This window comes from Drosophila obscura, unplaced genomic scaffold, assembly GCF_018151105.1.
Source record: "Drosophila obscura isolate BZ-5 IFL unplaced genomic scaffold, ASM1815110v1 contig_200, whole genome shotgun sequence".
Taxonomy (NCBI): Eukaryota; Metazoa; Arthropoda; class Insecta; order Diptera; family Drosophilidae; genus Drosophila; species Drosophila obscura.
In genome coordinates, this window is record NW_024542791.1 from 4,893,172 (window position 1) to 4,910,181 (window position 17,010).

Sequence of the window (17,010 nt, forward strand, 5' to 3'; positions counted from 1 at the left end):
CAATCAAAAATGAATTCTCTCTTTGCACTCTTTTTTTTGTTTTGTTCATATTTTCCACTGCATTCCGTTGCTAATTGAGGACAATTAAAATTTATTAGCTGGCAACAGCAATTAAATGCAGAGACCCGTCATAGTACGACTGATTTTACAATATTTTACAAAAATTATAATTTGAAATGTGCAAGAAAAAGTTTTATATATGAGATGGGGTTTTTCAATGGTAAAATGTTGTAATGGTAGAAGCGACATATCCATATTAATTATGCTGTAAATTGGGTCCACTGTCCATTTAATATTGGCTAATATATTTGCCTTCCAGTGTTAGCTGTTCCAAATAATTTATTTAAAGGTTTTTTTTACACAGAATCTAAGAATATCTGATGGCAGTATTCTTCTTACATTTAAATTTGCATTTACAAATGTTTGTTATCATTTATTTAGTAATTCTCGTATAGATTTCTCATCATCTAAATTTTTATTCTGTTCATAAACTTCTTTGTTTCTCTTACTTCTAAGCATATATAATTATTCATAGTTAATATGACAAGCCATTCAAATAAAGCAACTAAGCGTTTGGTTACCCAGGGTTACACCAAACATCATTCTTCTGCTGCTGGAAATTGCTCTTTCATGACTCGTACAAAGCATCTTCTGTCTGGAGCATCCACTCCCACTGGGGGCTAAGCTTATAACTCTAACAAGCTTACATCAATTCATATTCTGAATAATTGCATTTGTTTGGAATTGTGCGGAAGCCCCTGCGAAAAGGGTCAGAGCCCGAACCCACTTGACAATCAATCAGTCTTAAGTGGAGCAGAGAGCTGCAGCTCTGGCTTCTCTCTGCCACACGGAGTGTGGCAACAGCATCAGATAGACTGGGGCGAGAGAAGTACCGAGTATCTGGAAGCAGCAGGCGGCATTAGCTGCTAATCTGCATATTGTGTCAAATGGTTGATGTGCGTTCGGTTGGAGTTAGTTTATTTTTTTGCCAAGTGGCACTTGCAACAAATTGGAGATGAAGCCAGCTGCTGCGGGTACAAATTTCAATCTGCAACCAAAAGTGTGGGAGGAAAAGGGAAAGATTTACGAGCAATGGAGAAATGGTGCAACTTTGCCGCACTGTGCTCTGGCTCTGGCACTGGCACTGGCTGTGGCTCTGGCACTGGCAGTAGCGGCAAAAACAATAGAAAAATCAATAGGAACTGCAACCCCGAGCAAAAATCATATATAGGCACATTCTGATCTCCAAAGTCGGGTGATTGCCCTCTTTGCCGGTGGCTGAGGTCCGTCCCCTGAATGAATCTCTGTTTCTGCTGCACCCCCCCCTCAACCATCAGCCATCACCCATGCGACGCTGCCACACGCTTCCTCCTCCTTTGACAACGATTCCGGCTTCGTCTACGCCGTAGACTTCTCTCAATTGTCTGTGTGTGTGTGTGTGTGTGTGCGTGTGTGTTCCGTGGATATTTATGTGTGTGCGCTCGCGCATCGTATCCTTTTTATTGCACAAAAGCAGGAAGCTGTAGGGCTGGACCCAGGACCAGACCAGAATCAGGACTCAGGACTCAGGACTTCGACCGGTACCCAGGGTTGGGCATTTGAGGGTGGTGACGACAAATGGCAAAAAAAAAGGAAGCAAAGTGTGGAGTGGAGTGCGGCAATACTTGTGACAAATCTGTAGGAACATAACAAAAAAAAAAAAACTCTGCAGATGTACGGGGTATACACACCATATAGTAGGAGGGGAGAGGGGTTCTACACATCATGTATGGCTGGAAGAGTGATGAGGGGGTTCTACACACCGTACATAGAGGGGTGTAGGGGTGAGCCACATAGGAAGAACAGGGGCACGGGACTGCTTCGGCTGCTGCGACCAGGCGCTATAAAAATGTAAAATTCATTCAGAAACAACAAAAGAAAGAGAGCGAAGAAGCAGAAGATATGCGACAGCAACAACGTGACTGCGCATAAATACGTGAAAGAACAAAGAGAAAGCAAGGAGTGAGAGAGAAAAGGGAGTGAGAAAGCGCAGGGAAACAGAGCAGGGAGACACAGAGAGAGAGGAGAATGCCAGACAACGGCAATCAATGACTTGTTCAGGACAGCAGTAAAATGTTAGTTATATGAAGGGAATACATAGGGGATTAATGGGAGCAAATAAAAAGAGTTTTGCAGATATTTTTGACTAAAAATGCTGATATGTTAGTAATTGAAAGTAGAGATATTGGTAGGGAGAAAAACTATTAAACTTTACCTTAACTTTTTAAATAAATAATAAAATTATTTCCCAAACAAAAACTATCTTCCTTTAAAGCTGTTCAATTAGATATTTTAATTTGAAGTATAGTTAAAGTGCCAGTGGCTATAAGCAATATTCGTTGTATATTTTTTCCTTTTATATTCCTCGTTAAGCTAATTTTAATCTCTATTTGCATTTCATATTATTTTTCACACTGATTAGCTGAATTTTATTCTATAACCGAAAAGATCTTTTCCAGATTTCGTTTGTGTGTGCGCATTAATATTATTCCTTGCTCTGATTAAAACAATATTATTTCAGCAAACAGTTTTCCCATTGATATTTTACTCCTATTGTATTTATTAGTGGACATTACCGAATTCCCATTTTGCCACGTGCGTCTTTCGAATTTTCACCCAATTTAGAAATTCACCCCATAGTCGCAATCATACGAGTATAAATACCAACATTTTCCCTCGTGCGTTTCGCATCTGTTATTTATTTAGGTGTTCCAATCGATGCATTTATTCCCCACTTGGGATATTTTTACATTTACACCGCGTTTTATTGTTTTTACCGGATTGGAAATGCTTTCCAATTAATTGCCGCCGCCCCCAATCGACCATTTGTGGTGCGGATTCTGGCTCAATTTAATTAGTGTTCGAGGCTTTTGGGAATTAAAGTGTCGCCCAATTAAAATGTGGCACACACAGTCGTCGGTCGCTACAAAATAAGCGACAGCACAATACACGAGTGCGAGTCGCGTAAACGAATGCAGAATGCAGCAAAGAAAAAAAATGCAAATATTTAACCTTGATGCCGCCAACCCCCCTCACTGTTGATGCAAGTTGAATGGCCTTTTGCTTATGACGGTCACTGTACCGAGGCAGGCACCCTCTAACTACCTTTAACCCCCACTCCTCTCTCTCTCTCGCTCTCGTCCATCGCTTCCATCGATTGCAATTTCTGCGTTCTACTTTGTTTGTTTTGTATCCTATTCTCCTTCTTTCTTTCTTTCTTTTTTTTTTGTTTTTTTTTTTTTTTTTAATTCAATTTTAGTACATTGCACTTTTTGTGCCAACGATGACGCCGGATGTGCAGCGGAAGGTAATGGAAGTGCTGGGTGTGGTGGGGTGGTTGGGGTTGAGGTGATTGTAGTTAGGTTGGCGCTTACCCCTTAGACAGACAGACAGACAGACCTTAGCATGCGAGTTGTTTCTGTATTTTCTTTTGCTGCCCGGGCACACTGCCAACAGTTGTTCTCTCGCTTCGGACTTGTTTCAGTTGCTGGTCTTCTCATAAGTTTTTGGCACATTTCATGCCTGATTCTGTGCCATTGTTCAACATTTCTCGTTAGCTAAAAATAGTGTCCAAAGCTTTGCTGGACGTTCAGTTGTACACCTTAATGCCTCCAGACTAGGGTGATGGAAGGGTACGAGTAGAATGGGATTGCTAGAAGTGTTTGTGTGGAAAATGGATGAGGAAACATTTCATTTAAACAATCATTTCCTTTGGAATAGGATTAGGGGATGTCCTGGAAGAATGATTTCTTATCTTTGGGTATGTGAGAACTTGTTGGATTTTTAGTATTGCTTTGACCATCTCTCTAAGAACAGAAAAATCCTCACTGGTACTTTTTTTTTTTTTGATATTAAGTTACTTTCAACCGTGATTAGTTGAAAGATTTATTCACGGTTAAAAGTAACTTAATAAAAAAAAAAAAAAATCGAATAATTTATTCTATCCGTTGCTAGCCCAACTTCCTCCAGGGTTTCCAAACAGTCAGCTTTTAATGTCTGGGATTGCATGCAGAACGCAATCTTAATCCCAAACACACATCAAAATTACTTAATCGCCTTTTCCAAATAAAAGTAATCAGCAATTGGCCGCCCCAGTGCCTGCCTTACCTCTCGCCTACCCCTTGCCACAGTTTCCGTTCCATTAATGGCACATCGAAGAATTTGCTTTGTGCACACGCAAAATATTCCTCAGAGCTCAAAAGCCAGACAAAAGTCTGCAAATTTAATTAAGGTGTTACCTCCATTCAACACCTCCCAGGCGTTCGCATTCACAAAAGATCGACAAAAAGAGGCAAAGCAGGGGAAAAAGTAATTTCTTTCAAAGGATTTTCCTGGAAGAGGAGTCGTCGGCAGTCGATGCCACAAGACACCCCAAGGAAGGAAGGAAGGGTTCGCAAAGAGAAGAAGTTTACTGTCTGCAGGTCCCACATTTAATTGCTTAAAAGCTTCGGCATGGAAGTGACCCAGAGCACTTTTGATCAACTAAAATTGTTATTACTGAAGCAAATATTCGTACGCCTTGGGAGGGAAACAGTTAATGACATTATAATGGCCAATTGTTCGGGTTCGAAAGGGGGAAATTGTATTGTAAATAAAGGCAATTCGATTTGTTTTAGTTGGAAATTAGGTTTGATATCGAGAGGAGGGATAACTAACAGAAAAGGGAATTGTTATATGCCTAATAATTATAGATTCTGAATGGATAGAATAAAAAAAATGATTGTGCTGAATATATTTTATATTTTGTTCTTGAATGCATAAATTATTTGTTTATTTTAAATAAAATGTTCAATACCCTTGGACACATCAGTTCCTTCTAAATCATTTACATCTTCCCTAAATTTCTTCCAGTGCTTAAACACTTTAATTATGATTAACAACAACAGCTTAACTATTTCATTCTTAGCCATGCTACCCAGCTATCATCCTGTTGGTCGTGTGCACCTCCTCAAGTGTGTGATCAGCTACCTGAGTTATCATTATCGCTGAATTCCAGTTAGCACTACAGGTAGTTTGTGTTTTTTTTTATTTTGCCCACTCAGCGTCTAGAGGAGGCGTGTCACCAAAGGCTCATGCCCGTGTGTTAACACATAATTTGTTGAGAGCCCAGACGGCCAGACATACGGACAAAAAGCCAGACGGCGAAGAGTATCGAGTTTACCTCGAGTGTGTGTGCACAGACCACGCCTCCTCCTCCTGTTCTTCCTCCTCCGGTTGGTACCTGGCTACCGCGTTTACGCCATGCGAGCGGGTTTCTTTGGACGGGTTTCTTTTGGCATGTACCGTCTCGCCTTCAGTTGTGTGCCGCCGATATGCAAATATTTACCACGAACGCCCGATATGCATTGTCTGGGCCAATTTCCAATCCAATCCTTTGGCGCATGGCCGAGAGCAGCAAGCTGAAAAAAGTAAATAAGGAATGGGGCGAAAAAAGGTGCGTAATGACTTTATTTATGACCGGAGACTCAGACAATAGCCTCCCCGGGCGAAGAGAAACCAATGCAATATTTGCATGTTCAAGTCATTTTCTGCTCTCTGGCATCCTTTTTGCGAAAGTGTTGACAGGCCATAAATACACCAAGGACCTGGGGAATTTAATGAGTTTTGTGGCCCCGCAGACCACCGATATATGATTTCACGGGAATTTCATTGGGAAATTATATATCTTGAGGGGATTCTGACTCCAATTTAAATAGCAAAAACAACAGCTCAATTAATCATTGTCTGCTCAATTTTTCATTGTCACCGAGGGGCATGCACCACCAGTAGATGACAATTTTTGGTTGGCGTTGGGATTGAGGTTGGTGTTGGGGTTCCCTCTTCTCATTCTCATGGGCACTGGCGATGTAGATCTGGCTCTGGCTTTGGCTTTGGCTCTGGCCTATTTCATATTTGATGAAGCACTTCGTTTGTGTCCTGGTCTCTCTGTCTGTCATCCATTCTGTTGCCATGTTCCCGGATACATTAGGCGGACCCAGATCCCAATCCATTTCCCTCTCCCTTGCCACATAAAAACCAAAAAAATGAAGCGTGTTTCATCCCCCAGTCCGTTGCTCCGCTCCCCCTGACAATCTGACTGTCTGACTGTCTCTCTGTCATTCTATTCATTTTCAAAATTTCTACCTGAGAGTGAGAGCTAGTAGCTCGTTGGTTCTATTGTTGCTGAAGTGCCACGCGCTGGCTGGCTGGCTGGTGGCACAACACAGAGAAATCTCCTCTAACAGAACGCTTCATCGCCTTTGATGAAGTGGGCTTTGCATATACTCGTACTCGGATGTAGGGATTTACAAACCCTTCGTTTTATTCCCCGTCATATGGGAATGGGTGGTAGGGCCGGGCCATGGCGCTCCCTTTTAGCTAAACGTTTAAATAGTTTCCTTTCATTTGCATAATATTCTAGGGGTTGTGCCCGCAGTTCTTGGTAAAAAAAAAAATTGTGGAATTTAATAATTTTTTGAGGGAATTTTATGGTAAAGGATGTGAAACAGTTTTTTGACCCTGCTGGTGGGGTCATAGTTTTGGGTTTAAATGAGTTGTAAATTCATATTTTCTTCTGTGTAAATATGAGGGAAAAGGGCTTAGATGGAAAATGAAAGAAAAATGTGGGGGATGGGGTTATATTTAATAAGGGATAAGGGATATTTAATAAGAGTTTGGAGTTCCGAAACGAAGAGTAAATACTTCTTAAAACGAAGAATTAAATAGAGATGAGATTGAGATGCTTAACTTTAAGCAAAGATTTAAAGATTTTTAGACGTACTTTTCAATGTCTATAGAGTATTATGAGTCTCCTTCTTCATAGCTTTTGAAAAGTACCTCCGACTTTTTAATACCCCCTGTTCAGGCTCAAACTTTGATCACCCACAACTTTCATATTCCTGACAATTTAGTGGCCCCTAAAAATATTTAATAGCACCCCAATTCGTACATAATAAAATCTCATAAAAAGTATTACTTCCTTGTTGTGTGCCATTCACACACAGAATATTAAATCTAAAACAAAGCTAAAGCACAACGAAATTATTCAAAAATGGCCATAAATTGATTTGAGTTTGGGTCATAAAACGGAATTGGAAAGCGCGTCAAAGAAATCGTCAGTTCGAAATTCGAATGCGATGCCAAACTTTTGTTTGTGCGGGTGGAAAGCGACTGTCAATAAAATATGGAAATATGAATTTTAATTGCATGCCATGGGGCAGGGCAATATCCAAAGTGGAAATCAATAGAGCGCAATATCAATATCCACAAAAAAGCGTACCCGAAAATAAGAAAGCAAACATATCAGCCTCAAAAGACAATTAAAGGTTCATTAGGCAGGTTTTTTTTGGGGACTTTTGGGTTGAGAGCCAAGTCAACAAATAAAAGTGTCGTAATTTATGCCTTTCGTGTTGATCTTTTATGAGGCGAGCTACTGAAACTTGTAAAAAAAAAACTGTGGCCAGCAGTTAAAATTCGAATTAAACACGGGTTTAGGAACGGGCTACGCCTTGGCTTGTATTTGAACTAAAAATACGAGTATATTTACACACGAGTTCTTTTTGGGTTTACGGCACAGCAGGTGGTCGCTTGGCGTTGACTTTTAATCGATTTTAAATGACTTTAATACGGGAAGAGCTATTGCCCAAGGTGATGCTCTGTGGGGGCGTGTCGCGCAGTTGGATACCTCTTCAATAGCTTACCAATAGTTTTCCTTTCTTCTCTTTCCCCCGAAATTCGATAGTGCAACTTATGGGTTTAAACCACATGGATTTAATCAATTTTATAGCTAATACATCTTCATCATTTCCATATTTCGTAGAGTACACCAAAAGCCATCCAACTATTCTTTTTGGGGCCTGCCATGATGCATCAATAATTTAAATGCATTGCATATATAAATATAAATCAGACGAAACAGAAATTCCAACATCAAATATTCATTTATGCCAAAATGTAGAGCTATGCATATCCAACAAAACAAAAAACAACTCCTCTATTCAACGTATTGTATCGCATTTTATCTTCGCTTTTAATTAAGTGACACTATGAAAAATAAAGCAACGTTTTTTTTCGGTCCAACTTTGTTTTGATTAATCGGGGATTGGGGCATTTTTAAATGAATTTTTACACGCTACAAAAGCCGCTGCAGAAGCAGCTCGTTTGAAATTAGGGGGAAACAATGAAATGATTTTGTTTCAGTTTCAGGCTCAAAGAAAAAACTCTGCCAAACAAATTGTAAATGATTTATAAGGCTTAAAGATCTCCGCGAGCTTGTTACCCCCGAAACTATGGGTTTATTAGTGGGCCCAGAAGCGAGTTATGCAAATCGCAAACATTTTGATAATTTGTTTGGTAGTCAACTCCGTCAACTGATTAGCAGATCCCAGAGATATACACCGTAGAGTAGCCAAAGGTTTCCGTGTCATTTGGAGAGACATTTTCATAGCTAATTGCAATTAAGATGCCGCAGTGGAGATAACCCCAAAGAGGTGAGAATTAAATGTATTTGTGAATCGAGTTTTGGGGGCAGACGATGCTCAATTTTCAATGAACATGGTAATGGGAGAATGTGGTGTTCTGTGGAGACTTTAAAAGGTTATAAATGACATGAGATCGTTAAAATTAGTTAACAATCATTCGGAGTTGATTAAATACTTGTTCGTCGATATATGGATTCATTTAAAGATATTTTTAATATGTTTTAGGTTTAATTTTTGAAAGAAATTCAATTGAAAAATCCTATGAACATTCATATGTATGGAAAGTTGTTGGTAAACAATTATTTTGATCATCTTTTGGGTTGATATTCCATTTCTGAGAAGCATAAGGTTTCTGGATTTCTTTGCAATATTAAACTTAAAATCGTAATCTCATTACTGGCCCTTTAATGTTTCAGTATTTTCCTTTATACCGTTTCCTGCCATCAAGTTGCAGCTCCGTTCCCAATTTATCGTCAATCCACACATCGTTAGCCATAACTCATGAACACAACTCAGCCCGAACCATTTGTCAATGTACATCTACATTTCGGTCACAGCCAAAGAACCCAGTAATCAGCATAGGCTAGTTATAAGACCATTAGCAATCTCCCTCTCGAACAATTGTTGGACCAGAAATCCTCCTTCTCGCGTAAAAAGCAAATAAAATAATTGTCAACACATTCGGTTATTGGGCAAACGGTCAATGGCTGAAAAGTCAGCGGCGCCTGCGCAGCTGTTGGAAACCTTTTTTTGCCCTCACCTCGCCCTCCCAACTAACCAGAACCTTTCATTACCTTCCTTGCCGTAGCCTACACCCAAATAAGAGGGTGCGTGCCGGTTTGGGATTATAGATGAGGGACAGACATCCCAGACATGGCGTGTTGCACATCGGGTAATTAAAATAATTTTCACAATGAAATATTTTTTTTTCAAGGGCGACCATGTGTGGCACACATTCAGGTCGACGCTGCGCAACTTCTGGGGGTGGAAAGATCTACGTAAAACCTGAATATAAAACCCAAACCTAGGGCGAAACCTGGTAGCCAGACAGAGTCTGTCCTGGGCCTAGGACAATGTGATTGCTGGAGCGTTATGTAGAGCATGTCGGGGCGACATCAAATAGCGACCGAAAAATCCCACATCCTGTGCAAAAAGTCCTTGACTGCGGAACACAGACTTGTGGCATGGCACTCCCACTCTCCCACTCTCTCTCTCTCTCTCCCTCTCTCCTCTCACATTCGGGGAACGAACATTCTGTACTCTGTGCCAAATAACTTGAATATTAAATATTTTTGCTAATATCATTAAAAAGTTTTCACTTTGTGCAACATTCTCTTCTGTGACGACGCTTTATGCCTGCTGCTCCTGCTGCTGCGGCTGATGGTGCCTCTGATGCCTGCCACACAGCAATTAAAAAGTGAAAAGTTGACAATTTTCTCAGGCTGCAGTTGCCACATCCCATTCCATTCCATCCCATCCCCTGGCGCTGTTCAAAAATCGTTGTTCTGTTCGTCATCTTTTGTGGCTTACTGCTGGAAACGCTTTGCTGCTGTGGGGTCTTCTACTTTAATTAGCAGAAATAAATTGTAGGAAATTCTGTGTGATTATGGCCATGGAATGAGTAGCTTCCTTTTAATTTTCGCATTTTCGGGGCAGACTTGGAAGCAAACGCTGGCTTGTGCATCTACAAAGGTATCCAATTAATGCGGAACTCAATGGCTGAATTACGAATTAAGTTTATGTATTTAGAAGATCGGTCTGGAAGATCAAGAAAGCGGGTACGATAATTCAGTAAAAGATTTGAATATAATAAGATATGCAACATATAAATATAATTTTTTGGGAGAGTTAAGTTAGGGGATAAAACAATTAAAATAAGGACCTAATATAAGTCGCATTGCCATTCACAGATCCTTCATAGCTTAGTCAGATTTCATAGAATATTTTATTTACTCTAAGATTCTTTTAAATTATTATTCAGTATGGATTTCCCTAAAGCAAACCCATGTATTTAAGATAATAGAATAATAGGGAAACAAACCAGAAACTATGAGATAAATTTAAGTAAATTCTCTCGAAGTCTTGGATAGTTGTCGAATAACTCGTGGTATTTTTTTTTAATTTAATATACATTCATAGTATGTGTATCCTATAAAATATATAGCTTCCTATTGCCATTGGATCACTGATGAGATTAATTCGCACAAAAAGTTTGCTTAGTTTTTAGCTTTAACGATCTTTGGTCACGCATAAACCGGAACCTCTTAATTCCCTGCATACTTCATTAGCCATCACAGGCGGCCGTACAAACGTTATTTACTCTACGAAGCCATTGAATAATTCACTTTCATTGACCCATAAACTTTGCACAATGCCAATAAATATTTCCATGTCCTTCACAGACGAAAATGAAATCAATTTAACCTTTTATTTCCACCTTCTATTTGCAGAAACACACACACAAAAAACGAAACAAATAAAACACGGAAAATGTATTGAACGCTGGATGGGAAAGAGACCCTTGAACGTGGAACAAAGGAAACAAATCCATGAATAATTCAAAAGTAAAGTGTAAAATCCACAAGTAATAGTTCCAGAGGGAGAGATAGAGCAGAAAGGAGCAGAGAAAGGATACAAAGGAAACGACGAGAGTCAGCAATTAACTTGGCCAAAAGCAGAGTCAACGCGTGCCCCACCAGAATGGCGGCACGACGTTGCCACTTGGCCCGCTCCCGTGACGGGGGGCCGCTCCGGCAACGTACTGCCCACAACATACTCAATCTATCCTCCTGCTCAATATTTGTGGTAATGGTCCATCTGCTGGCCGTATCCCAAGCTGTGAGCGAGGAGGAGACCAGCTTTGCCGGCCTCTCGGCGGAGAATGCCGCCCGGATGCTGGCCGGCAGTCCCGGCGATGTGGATAAGAGTGCGTCCCATCACAGCGAGATGTCTCTGGTCCTGCCCCACGACACCTATCCTGGATTTAGCATCAAGAAATTTAGAACACATCCGGTCAAAGGGAATGGCACAACGCATGGCGGTGCCAAGGGAACGGGAACCGGTGCAGGAAATGCCGCCTATCACATGCTGGACAGCGACTACTCCAAGTACTTCACGGTGCTCGATGATGGAGTGGTCATGACCACGGCGGACATCTCCCCGCTGGTCAATCGTCCCGTTCAGCTGGTGGTGGTCGAGCAGACACCGAATGCCACGAATACCCACAATCTGCAGCTGTTCGTGATGCACCGCAACGATATGCTGCGGTTCTCGGGCTCCCTGCTGGATGCCAGCGGCGAGGTTCGGGAGAATCATCCAGCCGGCACCCGGGTGCGTGGCGTGCCCCTGATGCAGGCCTTCTCGGGATCCATACTGGATGAGGAGCTGGCCAAGCCCAAGAAGGTGCGCTACACCATCATCGATGGCAATGTGGACGATGCCTTTGCCCTGCAGGAGCGCAAGGCCAATCAGAATGTCCAGCTGAATGCCAAGTCCCTGGTGATTGATGGCAACGATGAGTCCGGCGTGTGGTTGGTCACCAATCGTCCCCTGGACAGAGAACTGCGCGCCCACTACGACCTCTCCGTGGAGGCCTCCGATGTGGATGGGCTGGACAAGACTGTTTCCCGGATACAAATCACCGTGCTGGATGAGAACGATAACAGGCCCGTGTTCAAGTCCCAGGACTACAAGTTCGCCATCGCCGGCCAGAAGTCCGCCAACATGGAGAGCAACAGCAGCGTCACCTACCAGCGATTCGCCATTCTGGGCAAAGTGGAGGCCACCGATGCCGATGGCGATAAGATTGCGTATCGCTTGAAGTCCCCCTCCAATGTGGTCATCATGGTGCCCCAAACGGGCGAAATAATGCTCGCGGGAGAGCCCAACGCCAGTGAGCTGCTCATCGAGGTGGTGGCCCATGATCTCCGGTATCCCAGCCTGCTGAGCGCCCAGCCAGCAAAGGTGCTGCTGGAATTCCTGGCCCCCGAGCCGGTGTCCTTTATCATGCAGCACCTGGAACACGACGAGGTCAATCTTCACTCCCATCACCGCGAGAAGCGGCGTGTGACACGCGCCGTTCGACCCACCAAGCGAATTGAGTTCACCGAAGCCGATGGCGATACGGAGGGCAAGAGTGTGTTCCAATTGGAGAAGGAGACGGACAAGGAGACGTTCAAGATACGCGATGACAATCCGTGGGTGACGGTGGAAACCAATGGAGCGGTTCGCGTGAAGAAGAAGTGGGACTACGAGGAGCTTGGACCAGAGAAAACTATTGATTTTTGGGTCATCATCACAAACATGGGACACAATGGTGAGTGGAAAAGTTTTATAATTTTAGATTAAGATAAAGTCGCGAAAGAAACAGCCAACAAATGATAGTCCCTCGGGGCAAAGAAAAACACATTTAATTTCGAGTATATAATCCTTCCCATAATGTACCCAATTATTCGACTGTTTTTCCATTATTCGCTCATAATTATTCCGTTCGAGTACGCCAGATTGAAAGGCAATTAGCGAGTATTTACTGTATTTATTTGGGGAGATTGATTCCACAGGCCACAGACACTGCTCTCAGCAGTCAGTCACAAATTTGTTGCACATTTAAGTATAATTATATTTGTCTCTCATATGCTTATGGAGTGTCGGAAATATCAATGCGCCTGCATAATGAGCCCCTGACACAATGGCCACATTATGGAAATGTGTGAAAGATGAGCAGAGTAGAGCAGAGCAGAAAACAGCAGAGGACAGGACATAAGTGCCTTTCAGCATGGCCAATCCAAACAGAATTTAATTGAGTTTGGATAGCAGGCCGATAGCGAGGCCACGGAGGTCAATAAGTGGATGAAATATATAGTAGATGGTTGTCTCTTAGGAAATGGCTTAGCACAGCTGCTGATTTAATGAGTTTCCCCAGAACTCTGCTGAGGCGTGTAAATATTGCGATTGCAAATTGTTAAACTTTGATTGAAAATTCTCAGAAAAATTTAAAAGGAAATACAATTTATTTGTAGGCAATTTTTCTGCGAAATAAAAAAATGTTACGCATGAAAAATCAACTTCTAACAATTAAAAAAAATCACAGGAGACATTGCTGAATGTCGTTTGACTCTAGCTATCTGATTGCTCCCTCTATGTATCTCCATCTCTGTTTTGTCCCCCCCCTCAATATTCTTCTCCTTCTACTGGTTCTTCTGGTTGCATAGGTTTTTGGTTGGAGAGACCATCTTTTGTTGCTATAAAATTGCAAATTGCTTTTCAAATATTTGGTTGTCATGGAAAGCAATTACACTTGAAACAAGAGCAACACAGATAGAGATAGATGAAGAAAGAGAGAGAGAGAGAGACTGGGCCCAGGCCTAGTGTATATACTTTTTTCAACCACTGTAGCTGGTCTGCCATTTCAAGCGTGCCTCGATAAGCAAATATTGAAGGACTCGAAATCCATTCAGGCATCAACTGAGCAGCTGTAAAGCGACTTAGGATTACACTGTACTGGAGACTGCAGAGTGGATAACCAATCCTCAAAAAACCTCACAAACCACACAACCAATCCCCCCGCCACTCCCACTCCCACCCTGCAGCAGCTCCCTTTATCCATCCGTTTGCTCCCTGTGTGTGTGTGTGTGCCCCAAAACTTTGACACGAGTCGAACAAAAAGTTCAACTAACGTGACAGCTCTGGGGTCTCGGTCTCCCATGATGTCCATTCTCGTTTACATCCATGTGCCAGGTCTACGGCAGACAGGACAAGTTCATGAAATGTTGAAATATATTCAGGATCCACACATAGACACCCCACCCACCCATACGCTCACACAGATACCACCTCCTCCCACAGATACTTGTTTCATTTAAATCAACGTCTGGCACAAAACTGAACAAAAAAAAAAAGAGGAAAACAGTTTTTTCTCTGCAGTTTTTCCGCAGTGCTCTCCCGCTAATTGTTGAGGCCGTTGACGGGTGCTCCAATATCACGGAATCGTATGGGTTATGGGATGCAAAAGGGATGTGTGTATGGTTTCCGAATGGGATTTGGTGTGTGTGTGTGGACAGTTCATCTGTCAGTCAATTAACTGTTTCCATAAATGTTGCAACTGCAAATGTCGCTCATTCTGTTCCCCATATCCCCCCCTCCATTCGGTTGGAGTGATTTTCATTTGCATTGTTTGCTTGTCCCTGTCCCTCCCTGCCACTCTGATATCCTTGACATTTTTGCAGGAAGCTCTGGAGAACTTATTAAACATGTATCTGCTAAGTGCAACGAGTGCTGAATTTTCCATTTCCCTTCGATTATTATCTAGCAGGAAGGATGAAGTTTCAAAGCTATATTAAATGAAAGGGCAATATTGGCGCAAAAGCCAATTCAAATTAAAGTTGAGGAAAGCTCAAAGTGCTTCATCATTAGAGGATCTAAAGAAAGGAAGGGAATTTCCTTTAATTTACGGTAGCATAAAATAGAATTTTACAATGCTTCAAGAATGGATAATTAAACTTAATTTATAATGGCAATTTGAACTACATATTTTCACTAAACTAACTTACAGTCTCGTTTCGGTAGAGAATTATTCCTTTGAAATAATTGTAAAGGGTTTGCAAAATATATTCCGAATAGAAAATGGAATATTTTCGAAGACTCTTTTGCTTACCTTTAAATTTGTTTGTTCTCGATTTCGTGGGTATCTGCCAGATATTAGAAGATTTTCTGCTAACCGAGAGTATTTATTCCCTTTCTATAATGTTTTCCGTATTTCAATCATTCTACAGAGGGATTTTTTTCTGCCCATAACAATCTCCGCAACTAGAGTTAAAATATCATTATACCTTCAGTACTCCCGAATGCTCGCCGTTTTCATAATTCATGAAAAGAAAAACCATTCTAACAAATGAATGCCGCTTCTTTTTCTGCCTGAGCCAACAAACAAACCACTTGATGACATCTCAGAAAATACTCATTACAGGACCTGATAACCTCCACTTGAAGTGCAGTTTAGTGCTCGTATTTCAAGAGGGGAAACCTAACCCAAGCCCAACCCTAGCCATGGACATGGACATGGTCATGCACAAATTGCTACGCTCTCTGCCTATCATCCTTGCTGATGGCAACTTGAGTTAATTTATGTCCTGGCTCCTGGGGAAGAAGGAAAAACCCGAAGCCTGCTCACATGGGTCCGATAAGCATGTCCCTGCTTTAAACGGTAAACAGTGAGCTGGGGGAAAAACTGAAGGAAAAAAAGGATAGGAAAAACCAAACTATGTAAAACACTTAACAAAGCATTGCACTTGCTCCATGTGCAAGGGAAAGGGGTAGGGGTAGGGTGTAGGTACACAAGTGGAAAAGAAATTTACGACAATATTTTTCATTCATTTAAAATGCTACGCCAATACACATGACATTTTGAGAGAAAGAGAGAGAGAGAGAGAGAGAGAGAGGGACAGAGAGAACTCTGCAGAAATGCATGAAAATGAAACACAAATGTTAGGGGAATGAAACGGAAAAGGAAACAAGTGAAATTTGAACAATTTGTTGGAGCATGCGCAAGAGAGACAGACAGAGATATCGAGAGAGAGATTTGTGATGGAGAGATTGCCTCTGCTAAGGGTTGGGTTCCTGAACGGACGCGTGCCAAGTCCAACAGGAAAACGCTCGTAACAATTAGACGAATTCCCCCCCGGCCCCGTTCATCACATCAGCAGCCCAAATGAGTTTCAGTCCCAAAAAACATAGGAATAACATACGCACAATTTGTCCTAAAGAAAGAAAGGAAGAAAGAGTGGGATAGAGCGGTAGTACTTGGCAGCAGTAGTAGTCGTGATTGAGTCGCAGGTACTCGTACTCGTACTCGTTGACGTACTATGTTTGTTTTAGAAATTTCCGAGTGCATTGTTTAACCCAAAAATGTATGCAAGGCTTTTGCCATAAAATAGCTGTGGCAGTGGGGGGGGGGATAGTGCCATGCATGCTAGCAAGGGTTGATATTTTCTGTGGGTGGCTTTGACATTCCGCAACACACACACACGAAACCCCCGGCCACCCCCCCGCACCAGAAATCGGGCCAAGCGGCGGGACAAAGTGTGTGTGTGTGTTGTGCGGTAAAAGGGAAAAGGCATGAAATTTTATGCACTGCATGAAAAATGAAAAGTTGCACGCAAAAAATGGGCCAGAGAGACAGAGCGAAACAGAAAACAAAAACACGAATAAACAGTTCCCTTGGGTAAAGGCATAGGAAGTGAGGTGGGGTACGGGTACTGCCCTGCCATGTAAAGTTATGTGAGTTTTTCCCCCCCACAAAAAAAAAAACACATTCCTAGGTGAAAAGGGAAACCAAGCCACCCCCTCAGTGCCTCAGTGGCCTGCGTGTGTGCAGAGTAAACTTAAAGATATGCCAGGTGACATTCTCTGTGCCATGCAATTGGCAACTTTTATGCCGATAAGAATGAAGTTTTCCCAGCAAAATGTTTCAGAATGAGACATGAAAAGTTTACAGTGCGATAGGATGGATGAAAAG

At 42.0% G+C, this 17,010-nt stretch overlaps 1 protein-coding gene across 15 annotated transcripts in view; it reads left to right on the forward strand.

The window, feature by feature from the left end:
- LOC111078617 (neural-cadherin) overlaps positions 1–17,010 on the forward strand; it is a 146,263-nt gene that overhangs the window by 35,704 nt on the left and 93,549 nt on the right. For all 15 annotated transcript variants that reach the window (XM_022373451.2, XM_022373438.2, XM_041593925.1 and 12 more), the window contains one exon: positions 10,949–12,813. In XM_022373451.2, coding sequence (XP_022229143.2) covers positions 11,199–12,813 — 1,615 coding nt within the window. In that variant the 5' untranslated portion in view covers positions 10,949–11,198. The remainder of the gene's footprint in view (positions 1–10,948; positions 12,814–17,010) is intronic.